This window comes from Cimex lectularius, unplaced genomic scaffold (assembly GCF_000648675.2).
Source record: "Cimex lectularius strain Harlan isolate CLEC.00 unplaced genomic scaffold, Clec_2.1 scaffold16, whole genome shotgun sequence".
Taxonomy (NCBI): Eukaryota; Metazoa; Arthropoda; class Insecta; order Hemiptera; family Cimicidae; genus Cimex; species Cimex lectularius.
The window spans coordinates 2,712,131-2,728,459 of NW_019392679.1; the positions used below are offsets into that span (position 1 = coordinate 2,712,131).

At 37.2% G+C, this 16,329-nt stretch overlaps 1 protein-coding gene across 8 annotated transcripts in view; it reads left to right on the forward strand.

The window, feature by feature from the left end:
* LOC106661434 (autism susceptibility gene 2 protein homolog) overlaps positions 1-16,329 on the forward strand; it is a 345,697-nt gene that overhangs the window by 322,557 nt on the left and 6,811 nt on the right. For 7 of the 8 annotated variants that reach the window (XR_002909990.1, XM_014384822.2, XM_024225597.1 and 4 more), the window contains exons 6-11: positions 14,213-14,267; positions 14,594-14,805; positions 14,870-15,118; positions 15,217-15,383; positions 15,447-15,569; positions 15,645-15,820. Coding sequence is in view for 7 of the 8 variants with exons in the window: in XM_014384822.2 (XP_014240308.1) it covers positions 14,213-14,267; positions 14,594-14,805; positions 14,870-15,118; positions 15,217-15,383; positions 15,447-15,569; positions 15,645-15,820 (982 nt within the window). In the remaining variant the exon portion in view is untranslated. The remainder of the gene's footprint in view (positions 1-14,212; positions 14,268-14,593; positions 14,806-14,869; positions 15,119-15,216; positions 15,384-15,446; positions 15,570-15,644; positions 15,821-16,329) is intronic. The other variant, XM_024225591.1, reaches the window with a different exon arrangement.

A 16,329-nucleotide genomic window follows, 5' to 3' on the forward strand; every position in this document is an offset into this window, starting at 1 on the left:
ATGTCGCGCATCATAAAAGAGTGCTTACCGTAGAATGGCAGGACAAAGGATTACAGTATCTTTAAAAAAAATTAGAGTCGAAAGAGCCAAGGCATTGTTGATCCGGTACGCCGATGGAGTTCATCGAAACATCTTGTTTACCGATGAAAACATTTTTACCATCGAGGAAAAATTTAACCGTCAAAATGACAAGGTTTATGCTAGAAGTTCTCTAGAAGCTCAGGGAAAAATCGGAAGGGTAGAAAGAGGCCATCATCCAAAAACTCCATTTTTGTGAGCAAGGAGTCAAAACGAGGGTGAAAAATTACCAAGAAGACATCCTTGAGAAAGTAGTAAAGCCCTTAAGTACTACTCTTTTTTCCGGAACTCACTGGGTCTTCCAACAGGACTCAGCTCCTGAGCACAAGGCCCGAACAACTCAGCAGTGGCTGGAGGAGAATGTTCCGGAATTCATTCAGGCTTCAGATTGGCCCTCGGGAAGCCCAGATTTGAATCCTCTGGACTACAAGGTGTGGTCCCATCTTGAGCTTATGGCTTGCCACAGGAAACACGCCAATTTAGAGAGCCTCAAGTCCGCTCTGCTAAAAGCAGTTGAGAACTTTCTTCAAGACGTGTTGCATACTGCCATAGATGATTGGCCCCGAAGACTAAAAGCTTGTGTGAAGGCAAAAGGTGGTCATTTCGAGTAATATTATTTTATTTCAATCTTAAAAAATATTGGATTTTTTAAAATAAATTTCTTTTTCAAATTATCAAGTTTCTCTATTCCCTAATGGCCCTTTTTCTTGTATCGGAACTTATGGCAGGACTAGGTATCTAGAGGAGGACAAACAGTGTGAGCTCATATTTTGTCGAGTAGATTTGCTGATTTGAGAAAATTAAACAAATTACGTATACTATCGGGGTTGTCGCCTAGCAATTCTTGGATGCTTAGAGGCAAAGAGTGCAGAAGTCTATCGGCTGTATATAATGTGCATGACGTAAGTATATGTTTGAGTGTGACGATCTGATTGCACATTCCGCAAATTGGAGGTGCCTTTCGCCCATCAAATGACCCTTAGTGGCTCTACAGTCTACAGTGTCCAATCCTCAACCGTGGAAGAACCTCATCTAAAGAGTCCTTTATTTCCCGTAGTTTGTTTTCAGATATATTAGTCCATACCTGTTTCCATTGACCCTTAACTTTTGACTTGTAAACTACAGTGATATCATCCTTTGGAACGTTCCTGATTTGAAGGCCTGTAATGGCTTCTTTTGCAGCTTCATCTGCCAAATGGTTTCGTTTAATATTTACATGTCCAGGAACCCAGACGAAATAAACGCTCCCAAGTGACGCCAGTACCTCCTGCACACTGCGATCATCTGAGTTCCAAGGCATGTAAGGCCGATTCTGAATCAGAGCAAATCGCTTAGCTACTTTTGTTATCGGAACATATGAAATTTAGAGATTTCCGTATTGCTAGTAGCTCAGCACTATAGTTGCTACAGAAATGAGATAGAGAGAAAAGAAATTTGTTAGGGCCACATATAGACGCAGCTCCCACGTCCCTGGAGCTCCTTGATCCGTCCGTATAGATAAATGCCTCTTGTGGGGGTGCGTTTTTTATTTTCAAAAACTCCTGCTGGTAAACATGAAAAGGTGTAAGGGCTTTGCGATATTTTCCATACAAAATTTTCGGTTTGGGAAATGTCCAGGGAGGGATGGTAGCCACTGATTAGTATTGGAGGTATGGGTATTTGTAATCCGAGCAATAGTGTGTATATACGGAGCGGGAAGGTTTTTCAGAATCACGTGATGAGCTGTCAGATATCAGACTAGTCCCTGGAAATAGACGATTTATTGGTTGTGACTTAGAGGAAGTGATTTTAGCAAAAAACTTCAAATCAAGAAAGTCACGTCTGAAACTTAAAGGCATTTCTCCAGCATCTGCATGAAGGCTGTACGAGGGACTCCGGAAAGCACCTATGATCAGCCTAAGACCCGTATTCTGTATTGTGTCGAGCAGGCCGATTGTATTTTTAGTAGCGGAATTGTTTGCATTATATCCGTAGTCCAATTGTGTTCTTATTAAATTTTTGTATAATATCATGAGTCCACGGCGATCAGCACCCCAAGAGCATGAACTAATCGACCTTAGTACGTTCATTGAACGAAAGCATTTTGTTTTTAATCGTTTTATATGTGCCTTCCAATTCAGTGTCCTGTCAAAGATGACCCCCAGGTATCGGACTGTATCCGAATACGAGAGGAGACAGTTGGATATGTACAAGGAAGGGTAACTGAGTGGACGCCGTTTTGCAAAAAGTATAGCGCTGTTTTTTGTGGTGAAACCATGTTCGCATCTGTTTACTTTATTCAGGGTGTTTTGCATTTGTGTTTGTAGAGAATTTATATTTCTCTCACTACAATAGATAACAAGGTCGTCCGCATATAGCATTCCTTCACAGGAAGGTTCTATGCATTTCAAAACATTGTTGATTGCAACACAGAATAATATAGGGCTTAGTACACTGCCCTGTGGCACTCCGTTCTCCTGAACATAGCTACCCGACAGTGACGATCCACATCTCACTCTGAAAACTCGGTCATTGAGAAAATTACAAATAAATTGTAGTAAATTACCGTCTATCCCGAAACTTAGCAGGGTATCTATGATCACTCGCCTCCAAGTGAGATCAATGGCATTTTGAATATCAAGAAATACTGCCAGTAACTTATTTTTCATTAGAAACGATTTACACATAGAGTGTTCAAGTTGTACAAGATTGTCTCTTGTTCCTCTTTTTTTCCTGAATCCGCTTTGCCATGATGGTAACAGCTCTTTATTCTCCAGATACCAATACAGCCTGTTTGTTATCATTTTTTCCATTAACTTGCACATGGAGCAAGTTAAGGATATAGGGCGATAGCTTTTAACTTCGTGTACTGGCTTATCTGCTTTTAGTAGTGCTATGGTAATTGCCATTTTCCAAATATTCGGGAATTCTCCAGTTAAATAAATCCTGTTAATTATTTTAAGAATGACTATTTTATCAGTTCCTTTCAAGTTCTTAATGAAGCTAATATAAATATTGCCGGATCCCGGGGACGTATCGCTACGAGAATTAAGAGCCACTGCGAATTCCACAGGTGTGAAAGGGTAATTTAGTGGGTCGGAGGAGTTTGGTGTGACGATTATGGGTGACATTTCTCGATTGTTTTTTATGGTCATGAACGAATTGTCAAAATTTGCTGAAGAAGAGACATTTTGATAATTTCGGCAAAAGTCTCAGCTATGGTTTGGAATCTGCAATGCACCGTCCATCTCATTGGTGGTAGTCACTTTTTTCCTTCTTGCGTCTTATGAAAATATTTTCTACTCTTTACTACCTAATTTTGCCAAAATTTGACTTATCCTGTTTTGCCCCGAAGATGCAGAATTGTCAAGAAAAACATCTTCCGAACATTACTAACATACAAAATTGATGCTTACCAATCTTGGTCTGCCTATCCTCGCTGGGTTCGGCATTTCGTCTTCTTCAGTCTGTTGAAAAATCCTGACTTCATAAAAATCACCCAGGCCCAGCAATGAAGATGGTCTCACCCTGTTTAAAATCCTGACAACCCGGCGGAATTCCAAAACGTCTGACAGGCCAACCGAAGATAAAATTACAGGTCCATCACACTTAAGATCTCAGGATCTCACGATCATGAATAAACATAGTTATTTAATACTGAAATATTTGTTTTTTTATTAGTCAATTAATTTATTACGAATTGTACACGTTTGTTGTTTATTATTCGTTGTAAAGTTTTCGTTTTTGCAGTGGTTTGTTCTGGTTTTTAAGTAACTGTGTTTTTTTTATGTTTATGAGTGTTTTACGCTATTTGTTTTCAAGCATATTTGTAAATGCCTTCAGGCGCTTAGATCTGCAAGCACGCAACACTGGCCCGCACGTTGTGTTTAGCATCCCTCCGCCCGTTCCCACACCTTTTCCTCCTGCGAAACATTTCCCCGTATGCGAAAACAATCACAATTTATTCGGCTTTAAAAGCCTGGAAAGTACCAGTAGCCCGGTGGCAGTAAAGTTTACGGAATTGTAACAGTTAAATTTAACTTACGAGCCATTCACCACCGCGCTATACCCGACCGTAAAATGAACATGTATGCGAGGCCGTTAAATTTGTGGTTCAATAGAACTGCCTGTTTACGGCTCGCCATTAGGGCCTGACTTTAAAAGCCCCCTCAGGGAGAATGTGTTCCTCTTGTTTCCTTCTGACACTGAAAAACCTCAATACCTAATCTAATAACAGCGGGGTAATAACCATTTTATTGCAGTTTTAACATTTATGCCAAGCGTCCTACCCACGGATTCGCTTCCGTGCTGTAATGAATAATAAAACCCCTTAAATAGGATGGTGTGATTTATTCGAAATGGCCTGCTTACAATCGTTTATATTTTAAACAAAAGGCCACCTTTAATTCGATATTTATTCTCAAACCGTTTCAATCCCACTTAAAATAAGTTTAGTTATCACAGCCCTTGGTTTAGCATTCAGTACTTAAATTGAATTTAAATGAAGCTTCAATTTTAATAATACATTTACGTTTATTGAAAACCTTCGATTTCACATTTAAAACATAAATTTCCTTCATAAAGTTAAACTGGTCTGGCTAAAATTAAATTAATTATATTATCAAGTTGCCGTATCCGGATATTAAACAGCTTTCAATAGTTCAAAATACGGTGGTTGTTGTCTGGATCCCCGGACACGTCGGGTTGGAGGGTAATGAAGGTGCGGACGAGGGGGCAAAGGCCGGGACGCCCACCCTCCAGACCTGACCATGGCGATCAGGCCCTCTGACGCCAAGCTAGCAGTAAAGACCATGAAAAAAGAAAGATGGCAGCGTCAGTGGGCCGGGTCGTCCTAGAGGCTTTTGCGCGTCAAGAGCACGATTCGTAGATGGGCCCCCGAGAACTTGAACCGGAAACAAGGAATCGTCCTTACGCGATTAAGAATAGGCCATACGCGGTTGACACACGGGCACCTGCCCTTGGGCCAAAGCCCGCGCAGGTGCCCTTTATGCAGAGAAAGGTTGCTCGATGTGTTCCACATTCTGGAAACATGTCCTGCCTTGGCTCCCTATATGGAGCGTGTAGGCATGCCATCCAATCTGAAAATGGTACTCGAGCACTGCGGCGAAATTTTTTTTTTTTATTGTATATAATATGTCTTATGTGTGCCTATATGTTTTGTCTGAGTGCCTGTATTTATTAGCGTGAATGGCCAGGGGTGAGGGTAAAATATAACGTCATCGCCCCTCGATCGTTGAGAGCTTAGAGTGCGTGTTCGGGGTCGATGGCGGAATATTTATAAAAGTACTCCACCGACCAAACGGAATGAGTGTACTGTATGGATATATTTATGTATATGAATGTATTTATTTGTATGAATGTAGTGTTTGAAAGTGTAAATAGAATATAGAGTTAGTTGGGGGGTGAAATGACCTAGATGTCGGAAGCCCCAGTCCCCCTAGGAAAAAAATTTCTTATTATTATAATTATTATTAGTAATTATTTTACTCTGTTTCAAATTGGCTTTATCTCTCGCATAATCATTTTTAATATAAAATTAATGAAGGCTGATATTGATTCTGCACCCTCCGGGTAAAATTGGAAGCATAAATATGAACTTTTGGTCTAACTCTGGACAGCAAAAACCTTGTCGTTTTAACTTGTTCCAATCCAAAGCCCTCCAATATTAAAATCCCCTTTCTATGTCAGGAAATCAATTAACACTGACCTAAACAATAACCTAAATCTTGCCAATTCCGATACATTAAATTCCAATCTAAATTATCTCCCCGGCTTAATTAATTAATGGAACTTCTACCGTATTTTACTCTTCATAGGAATGACAAAATTTAAGTATAAATTCATCAAGCATACAGTTGTTATAAATCATACTAGTTGGCCTCCATGTTCAAAATATTTTTTTTTAAATTTTACAATAAAAGCTGATTTGTTATGTAATGCGAACGTGTTTTTGTTATTAAGCTTTTGCCAATAGGATTTACTAAATTTAAAATTAAAAAACAAACAAAAACACGATACTTATCCAATATTTCCAAAATGAACCAATGTCTATTTAAATTCACCAGCGATTCAATTATCAAAAATAATTGTTTTTGTAGAAAAAAATTAACTGCCAACTGTCTACAATTAAAAATAAATCATTTTTCAACTTTTACTAACAATTAAAAACCATTTTATAATTCAATGTCAACGAGTTTTTATCATTAAACCGATTTGTTAAACTGTCCTCATAATCCAGATATAATTACAAAATCTTTCCTCAGTTTAAATTGTGTTTGTTTTTCTTCTTATTTCAATTTACTATACTGTTTTATTATTAAGTAAGAATATCAAGTACCAAACGGAATGAGTGTACTGTATGGATGTATTTATGTGTATGAATTTATTTATTTGTATGAATGATGATGTTTGAAAGGGTAAATAGAATATAGACATAGTTGGGGGCTGAAATGACATAGATGTCGGAAGCCCCAGTCAAAAAAAAAAGTTCTAAATAGTTCATTGAAAAAACAAAAGATTAAATAAAGCATTAAACATATTTAGCGTAAGCTTCCTTACGGACTGTTCGTTGCATATTTCTTATATTAATCTTTTTATGTTAGGGTTTTGGTTGAAGTGAAAAAGTTAGTGTCACGAGCGGGATTCGAACCCAAGACCTTCGGCTAAATACGCCGCTGCTCTAACCACTTGAGCTATCGTGACTTCGATCCACTCGGACCTACATAACCATTTCAACCAGAGACCATACATAAAAAGATTAATTAATTGAAAAAAGTAACTTGGTCAATAAACCACTAAATATAATGGATTTAATAAGTAAAATGAAGTATATCTTCATAACATCTCCCGTGGCCACTTCATATGTCGCCGAGAATCGAATTCTGATTACACGACATTTGAAAAATGGCAAAAAGGAGGGAAATTTCGAAAGGTTGTTGTTTGAGAACGAGAGTTGGTGTCCGAGTGGATCGAAGTCACGATAGATCAAGTGGGAGAGCAGCGGCGTATTGAGCCGAAGGTCCTCGGTTCGAATACCGCTCGTGACACTTACTTTTTCATTTCAACCAAAACCCTTACAAAAAAGATTAATTAATTGAAAGAAGTCAATAGACCACTAAATATAATGGATATTTGTTAATGTTATGGTCGTCCTGAGCCGATAGAAAATTCCAAAAATTGGTACTTTCTTTATAGTACTTTTTTTTATTCTTTGTTTTTCTTCAGTGGGCTTCAAGCAGGAATAGAAGACACAAGGTGGATTTTATAAATAAATTATTTATTTACTTTGATGGCCCCCGTGGGAGAGACAAATGACCAGGTTCAGAATTATTCCCCACATTTTAAAACCCGCGGAGGCGGTGGAGAAAAGGGAAAATAAATAAGGCCGTATATCAACAGGCTTTAAACACGCGGGGACGAACGGACCCACAATGTCTTTCGCATTGTTCGATTTCGAATAGGACCCAGGAGCGATAAAGATAAACGTGAATTCACCCAGGCTAGGCAGGAAATGCATCATAATCAGGGATGTAAGTTGGGTGAAGCGAAACTCTTGTTTCTTTAATGTCTTGTAACTTTTCTTTTCGACTTGAACAGAAGGCGTAAGTTTTTCTTGTTTGTTGAGCACATTGCCCGGTCAATAACTTTTCTATCTGGAGGTGCAGACAATTTATTCCCTGGCCCCCACTACGATGTGGTCGACAGGGTTTGCGATTTGGAGCGAATTTCTCCTAGCTGGCAAATGAGAATTTAATCTCGGTCTGGTTTTATAAAAACGGTTCACAGTGGCATTTGTGGGCAGATAATCGCACGTGGTCGAATACGTGACTTACACTCTGGAATAACTGAACATCATCGACCCCCCTCGAGATCGATCGAATCTCGTTTTGTAGAACGCTACGCGTAGACAATTTCAAGATTAACTGTAACTTGTCTCCAGTCGTATCGGAGTTAGTAAAAATAAAATAAATTTTGAACAAAAAAAAAAATATATGACTTATTATTATGTGAATTTATAATTTATGAAAACGGTCGACAAGGGGTGTACTCAATAGTTCGACATTGGCCGTCTCACGCTACACATTCACACTAATAAATGCATTCACTGTCAACACACTCTAGGGACCACAAACGTATCAGTACCATATAGAATAAAACAATCCCTTTTCCTCAAAAAGTCGGAACAGTGGATCCTGATATTTATTTGTTTATTTAGAAATTAGTCCGTTATAGCCAATTAAGACATTAAAGCAATCATAAATAAGAAACTCTTTACTCGAAACTTACAATGCAGGTCATAAAAATGTCATTTATTTTGTTTTCCAAGTCAACAGAATTTAAGTCTAGTAAGAATATTACGTTTTTTGCGTCTGGATGCAAGAAATATTTTGATAAATATTTAGATCTGAAAGAAGCCCAGAGAGGGCAGTTAATTAAAAAGTAACAATTAATTTTTTTATTCGTTTCTTTATTAACAACTGCACTTTAAATATGCAACAAGCAAATGTTGTAATTGTTATTATATTGTGTGAACCAATTAAATTTAAATTTATTAAAACCATTTTTAAGCATAAAATGTATTCACTAGTTTTTGTGGTCCGCTTGACTAATTAATATATTTCAATGGATTAAGGTTTTTAGTTGAGATAAAAAAGTCTGTCACGAGCGGGATTCGAACCCACGACCTTGGGCTGATACGCCGCTACTCTACCACTTGAGCTATCGAGACTTCGATCCACTCGGACACTAACTTCCCATCTCACCCCCACCTTTTGAATTTTCCCTCCTTTTTGCCATTTTTCAAATGTCGTGTAATCTATTTGATTCTCGGCAAAAACGAAATGGCCACGGAGAGCTTTAGTGAAGTGTACTTCATTTTAACTTAGTAAATTCACTAGTTTTCGTGGTCCGTTGACCAATTAATATCTTTCAATTAATTAAGGTTTTTAGTTGAGATAAATTCTTTGTCGCCGAGAATCAAATAGAATACACGGCATTTGAAAAATGGCAAAAAAGGAGGGAAAATTCAAAAGGTGGGGTTGAGATGGAAGTTAGTGTCTGAGTGGGTCGAGGTCACGATAGCTCAAGTGGTAGAGCAGCAGCGTATTTAGCCGAAGGTTGTGGGTTCGAATCCCGCTCGTGACACTGACTTTTTTATCTCAACTAAAAATCTTAATTAATTGAAAGATAAAATGTACTCTTTTCTCAAGTTTGATATTTGAAAATTTACTTTTTCTAAGAAAAATGATTGTCTCCTGAGACTCGACCCTTTACGAACAATTCACAAGCTTTTGAAAAATAAAATTCATAATCTTTTAAATAATTAGGGAACAAAGTTATTTAAAAAAAATATATAAAATATCAACCTCTTGTCAAAACTGAATTTATTTTTTGGATAAACTGAAAAGAGAAGAAAACCACTTAATGTTCCAAAATCCGAGTTCCAATTGGGCCCAATCTAAAATCGCAACTTGAGAAGAAGCAACGTGGGTGAATTCAGCTGCATTTATGTTGCCTTTTTGAATAAAAATTGGAGATACAGATCGAGAGCGATGTATTTTTTGTGTTTTGGTAGCGGGCTGGTTGCTGTAGAAACATCAGATTTGTAATCCTCTTCGTCGAAATCCGCAGAGATATTTTTTGGAGGTTGTTGTGCCTGAGAGTTCAGAAAAAATTAAAAAATCTTCTTTCATTGTAATCATCTCCGGATGATATATTCAGATGATGATCTGACCCCAGAGCACATTTCTCAAATCGGGCGGCATTCCTACGCGCTCCCTATATGGAGCCAAGGAATGGCAACTTTGAATTAAGTGGGTCACATACGCGGGCTTTGGTCCTAGAGTAAGAGTCCATATGTCAACCTCGCAAGGCTTATTCTTAATCGGGAGTGGATGACCCTTCTTCTACGAGTAAGGTCCTCCAAGTGCCATCTATCGACAGTGCTCTTGAGAGAGAGGTTTTCTTGCCTCGGCCTGAAAATTAACCCCAGAAATCTATGCCCGGTTTTTACATGCCGGAATATTTACCAATTACTGAAATCAAGGTACAACTGAAGACCAAAACGGATCGAGTTAAGTCGGATCAGAATAATAAACTTAAATTTCAAATTAATTTCAATAAAATAAATAATAAACAAGACTCCACACGGATTGTTTTGAAAAAAAATCTTCTTTTGTACTATTTTCAAAAAACTTTAGCACCTTGCTTTTATTCCCGCTTATTAGGCTTATTCTGTTCTTTAATTACGTTTAGAAACCAAGGAAAGCTTAAACGTTACGTCTTTTTTCTCGTCAGTTTTATTTCCCTGAGCATGGCGGGATTAGTTTTTTCTTATTTTTTTATTGCGGTGACTTCTAAAGTTTTAAATTAATTCAGAAACTTTTTAATGAACCGTTAAACCCAGTGTTTACCACAACTTCTGTTTGAATAAAGAGAACTAGTTCACCGACATTGTTCCTTTTAAAAATAAAACTTTAAAAAAATCCAATCTTTCAGCGAATACGATTATGAAAGTTTTAAAAGATTTCTTTTATTTTTACATCCATCGAATTGTTCAAAATTATCTAATTTTATTTATTTCTATTTTAAATAAATAACATAGCTGGGTCCTCGCCCTCTACGGCCTTGACTCTTTACAGGGAGCGAGTAGGCATGGTACCCGACATAGACAATTCGTCGGCATGCCAGTAGCAGATCGAATAGTAAAAAGACAATCGTATCACGTTTTCTATTTTGAAATCAGGTTAAATTAGTCAATGAAGAAATTTTAACTGTTAAAAGTGGCCATTTTGATGGATGGCATCTTAGTATTTTAAACTTTTGCTTCATTTAGAAAACAATAACCTCTGGCGTAGAATGTTTGAAACGCAAGGATCGTGCTGACACTTTTCAGGATAGGCCATACCCGATTGACACTGGGCAAACGTCCCTCTTGAAAAAAAGGCCACTCAGTGTATCACGAATTCCCACTTGAGCCTCGATCCACTCGGACACTAACTTCCCATCTCAACCCCACCTTTTGAATTTTCCCTCCTTTTTGCCATTTTTCATGATGAGGCAGTGAAATGAGGCAGGCAATGAAAAATGGCAAAAAGGAGGGAAAATTCAAAAGGTGGGGTTGAGATGGGAAGTTAGTGTCCGAGTGGATCGAGGTCACGATAGCTCAAGTGGTAGAGCAGCGGCGTATCACGCCGAAGATCGTGGGTTCGAATCCCGCTCGTGCCATTGACTTTTTTATCTCAACTAAAAACCTTAATTAATTGTAATATATTAATTGGTCAAGCGGACCACGAAATTAGTGAATTTAAAATTATTAAAATTGCTACAAGGTGAATTATTAATGGGATGGGGTGATCGCAAATTAATCTTTGCTATATGATAAATCGTTTGGATATGTTATAATTATTTTTTGATATATGATTTTTCCACTGGGAAAATTTTGAGCAAAATTAGGAAAATGCAAATATACTCTATTTCAGTTGCTCCAGGCTGAGTTGGGATTCTCGTGTTTTCACGGTTTCCTTAGAAATCACTCCTTTTTCTCTAGTTTTAGTAGAAAAACATTTCCTTCATGGTAAATTTTTTGCCTGTCGGTCTATAATAATGTATCATTTGTATGCTTCATCTCTATATGCAGGTACAAATTTTTCACAAATCAAAAAAAAAACTTTTTTAACCAATATATTCCCTTTGTCTGTGAAAATGGCCGAAAAAATCCGACGGACAGGATTTAACTGGCTAGGGGGACAAAAACGGATTCGGATAAAAGATTCAATATAATCCCATATCATCTGCCTTCATTGTTCCCCTGCGGTACGAGTATACACTCCCTAATTTGATTGGTTAGCCTCTCGAAAACAAAAAGGGAGCGTCCCGTTTTTCATCGGGGCCATACAACGCTATCGCCTTTCAACGACACTCTTTGTTTGTTTATAAATAGTCCCTCGGATCGAAATAAACAATTGTAAACAAGTGGCTGCTGTTGTTCCACGCCCGTGCTAGAAAAGCCAATTATTTACCCATCTTCTGTTATGGGAAAACGATTTTTTTTTTTTTTTTTTTACAATCTATATTATGGATAATTATTCAGAAATCATGAGAAGCGGTCTGGTGTGATGTAGGCTTCAGAAAAACATTTTCTTTATCGTGCTACGTTTCGATCTTTATTGAGGTCATCTTCAGGGCTCAAAGTGTTTGTCATCTGCGTAATTGTGCCATTCTTGCGTGTTGTGTTGAGAGTGCACACAAAACTTACACCAATTAAAACTCAGTGCCGCCAACAAAATACCTACAGACATTTTAAAAAAATTTACATACATCAAAAAGATGCATACAATATCCACTTTGACCAAATTAAAAACAAACATCTGAAAATTGAATAACTTAATCAAAAAACAAACACCTGTTAACACAAACAAATTGTTCCTAAATGGCACTCTGGAGCATAATAAATTCTGAGCCAATTCTGAGATTGTAAATTTTACGGAAGGGAAAATGAATTAAAAGCTTGCTTTATGCAGGTCAATAAAAACTTTAAACTTTACTCTTGGGCAGTTTAAACTGCAGTCAGATATTCAGCCTTGGCTTAAATGTCAATGTTTATCAAATCTACCTGGAAATTCGTTCAGGTCTTTTGTGTGTCCTTTTTTTGTAAAAAATCAGTTGGTGAGGATTTTTTCAGAACCTAAATTTTTTTTAAAGTAGAACAAGCAAGAAGTGTTGCCTCATTGTGCTTACCAGGGCTGATTTCTTTAACAACAGTTCGTTTGAAGTCATGATGGAAAAGTTAGATTCGAAACATGTTTCTCTTTCATTGAACTTTTTTATGAGACAATTTTTCCTTTTAGAATAAGATTCTTAATAGCATAATACATTTTGAGCCAATTCTCAGATTGTAAATTTTACGGAAGGGAAAATGAATTAAAGGCTTGCTTTATGCAGGTCAATAAAAACTTTAAACTTTACTCTTGGGCAGTTTTTTAAGCTGCAGTCAGATATTCAGCCTTGGCCTAAATGTCAATGAAGATGTTCAATGTTTATCAAATCTACCTGGAAATTTGTTCAGGTCTTTTGAGTGTCCTTTTGTTTTAAAAAAATCAGTTGGTGAGGATTTTTTTCAGAACCTAAATTTTTTTTAAAGTAGAACAAGCAAGAAGTGTTGCCTCATTGTGCTTACCAGGGCTGATTTCTTTAACAACAGTTCGCTTGTTTGAAGTCATGATGGAAAAGTTAGATTCGAAACGTGTTTCTCTTTCATTGAACTTTTTTATGAGATGAATTTGAAAATGAGATCGAAATGTTTTTCTCTTTGCTTAACCATCAGTTATTTATTTTACGGTTATTTATTATTTTCTCCAAGTAGTCTACATCCGCTTATAGGACAATTTTTCCTTTTAAGAACAGGTTTCTTAATAGCATAATAAACTCTGAGCCAATTCTCAGATTGTAAATTTTACTGAAGGGAAAATTAATTAAAAGCTTGCTTTATGCAGGTCAATAAAAACTTTAAACTTTTGGGCAGTTAAGCTGCAGTCAGATATTCAGCCTTGGCTTAAATGTCAATGATGTTCAATATTTATCAAATCAACCTGGAAATTTGTCCAGGTCTTTTGAGTCTTTTTTTTAAATCGGTTGGTGAGGATTTTTTCAGAATCTACAATTTTTTAAGTAGAACAAGCAAGGAGTGTTGGCTCATTGTGCTTACCAGGGCTGATTTTTTGTTGTTCATTTATTTGTTTGTGCTAAACACTATTTCCTCCACCAATAGTGTAGCCATTAAATAACTAGAGCTAAAAACAATTGTTTCATGCAACTGCCATCTGTGTTCCCTGCGCCAATTGTTGTAAAGTTACTTCAGAGATCCTTTCGAATGTTTTTGTTTGTTATTCTTACAATTATAAATATTTTATCGGTGTAAACAATTTGCTAATTGACTTTCAAACATGAAAACAAATATTGCTTAACTAGGAGGTAAATTACACATACATATACAGTTTGCGCTTCATTTCCCTGAATTGATTTCGTCTTTGAATTGATGTTCAAAGCTGTCTTTTACATTATTTAAATGATTTTCTCATGTTTCATGTTATTAAGTTGTCAGACAGTAACAAATTTTTGTTTTTCCGTTTTTCAGGCTTCGGATTCAGGATCTGTACTCTTTTCAGCATCTCCCCCGCCTACGAGAAACCGTAAGTTTTTCAAATATTTCAACTATCCCCCCNTGTGTGTGTGTGTGTGTGTGTGTGTGTGTGTGTGTGATTTTTATGTTGCTATGAACATGTTGAAATATTTCTATATTCTATATTGAAATTTACTCAACTATATTTTACCGAACAGTTGAGTATGACTAAAATTAATAGAAAAAAAATTGAATTTTGAAATATTCAGCTATTTTTATTACATTTTGTTTTGTAAACTACCTAAATAATTTATTTCTTAAATATTCAAAAATGTCATAATAATTATATTGAAATGCTGCTTTATTGAAGCTTATAACTGAATGATTTTGTTCCAGATGAAAGTAAACCAGCAGACGTTCAAATTGTCAATGGTCATACACCCACGATCAAGACTAATGGATCTCCAAGGCCTGAAACTCCTCCGCCTCCACCACCTCCAGTTCAGGCAGTGCAGCCTATACAGCAACAGCCACCGCCCCAGCCTCAGCCACCGCCTCCACAGCAACCACCGCAACAACCGGTCACCTCCTCCAACCACTTCCCAGCTGTAAGCGTACCTTTTGTCATTAGGTACGATATTGAATTCATAAACTCATTTTTTTTTTTTTCAGATGCCAAATGGTGTCCCTAAAGTAGAACGAGTGAGCCCACCTCCAGTCCATGTAAGCTCTCCACGGATTATACCTCCGCCTAGCAGTACATACACAACTAGGCCAGGAGTGGGATATGTCGGTTATCCACCTCCACCGCCACAGCCGACTATATGCCATCCAACAACCGCCACATCCCAACCCCTTCCGTATCAGCCACCTTTGTATGCCCCTTACAACAACACTCCATATTTACCTCCATCTCACCAGGTACGTTAGTTTCTAATTTTTTCCTCATATTATTTTTTTTATATTTTGAATTAACAAAACATGTCCACTAATATCGTTTCAATGAATATATCAACTAGTTGGCGAGAAGATCTCCTGTTGGGTTAAAACCGATCACAACCTCTGTGGGCCCTGTCATGCCGACAACAACGACGTCGAGTCATCGCGACATGGTGAACACCCCGTTGGTTGGAAGAAGCCACTCACCCCGAGGTCACAGCCCAACCAGAGAGCGAGACAGTTACAGGTATTGCCATTCTTCAACTCTTCTCACCCGAAAACCGACTAAACCTGTTTTCCATTTTTACAGCAGCAACGTCAGCAGCTTGAGCAGAGGAAGTGTCGGAACCCCCGGTAGCATACCTCCTTACACCGCTCCTCATCATCCGCCACAATCTAGTCTCCCTTACAACAAGCCTTCCATTTGGGTCAGGTAAGACGATCAGTTCGACAGTTATTTTTATTAACTTATTTTGAATTCTGTTGAGAATTAAAATTTCTGTTTCAGCTCGAACACTGGTCCACAAGTATCTCCTGCTGCAAGCAGCAGACTCGGTTTCCCGCATCCTTTTCCTCCTCCTATGTTCCCTCCAACTCAAGTCGCGCCCTCACAACCTCCGCCCGCCCCTGCACCGCCTCCCAATCCTTTCTCCGCCGAGTCTTTGTTCCAGTCAAGTAAGTCAAGTAAGCACTTTTTGCCACTAATCCTTTTAGTTTGATTAATGTTCATTATTGGATTAAACGGTATTATTATACAATTAACTGGTGGTTGGATGTCTGAAGCATTTTAGCATACTTTATATAAAAAATTAAATATCCATTTTATTACAAATTAAGTTTTAATGATAGTGCAGATTTTTTTATTTTAATTGAATATTGAACTAACCTGAAAAACAGAATGGCATAGACTTCCAACAGTTTTTTGTACATACATTTTAATCAATCATTATCATCAAACATCAATCATAAATAATAATATCTGCAAATTCTTTGTAAGTGCACAAGAGTCGAGAGGTTTGTAAAGAAGCTATAATACATTTTACCAAGCAACATAAGGCCAGTACTAAGATATTAATATTTTATAGTTAACAACAATCGGAAATTTTCTTCTTTAATGACAGTGAAAAAAGAAAATATCAAATTTTGTTGGAATTGTTCAAAAAAGAGAATATTTTGATGCTTATACAAAAAAA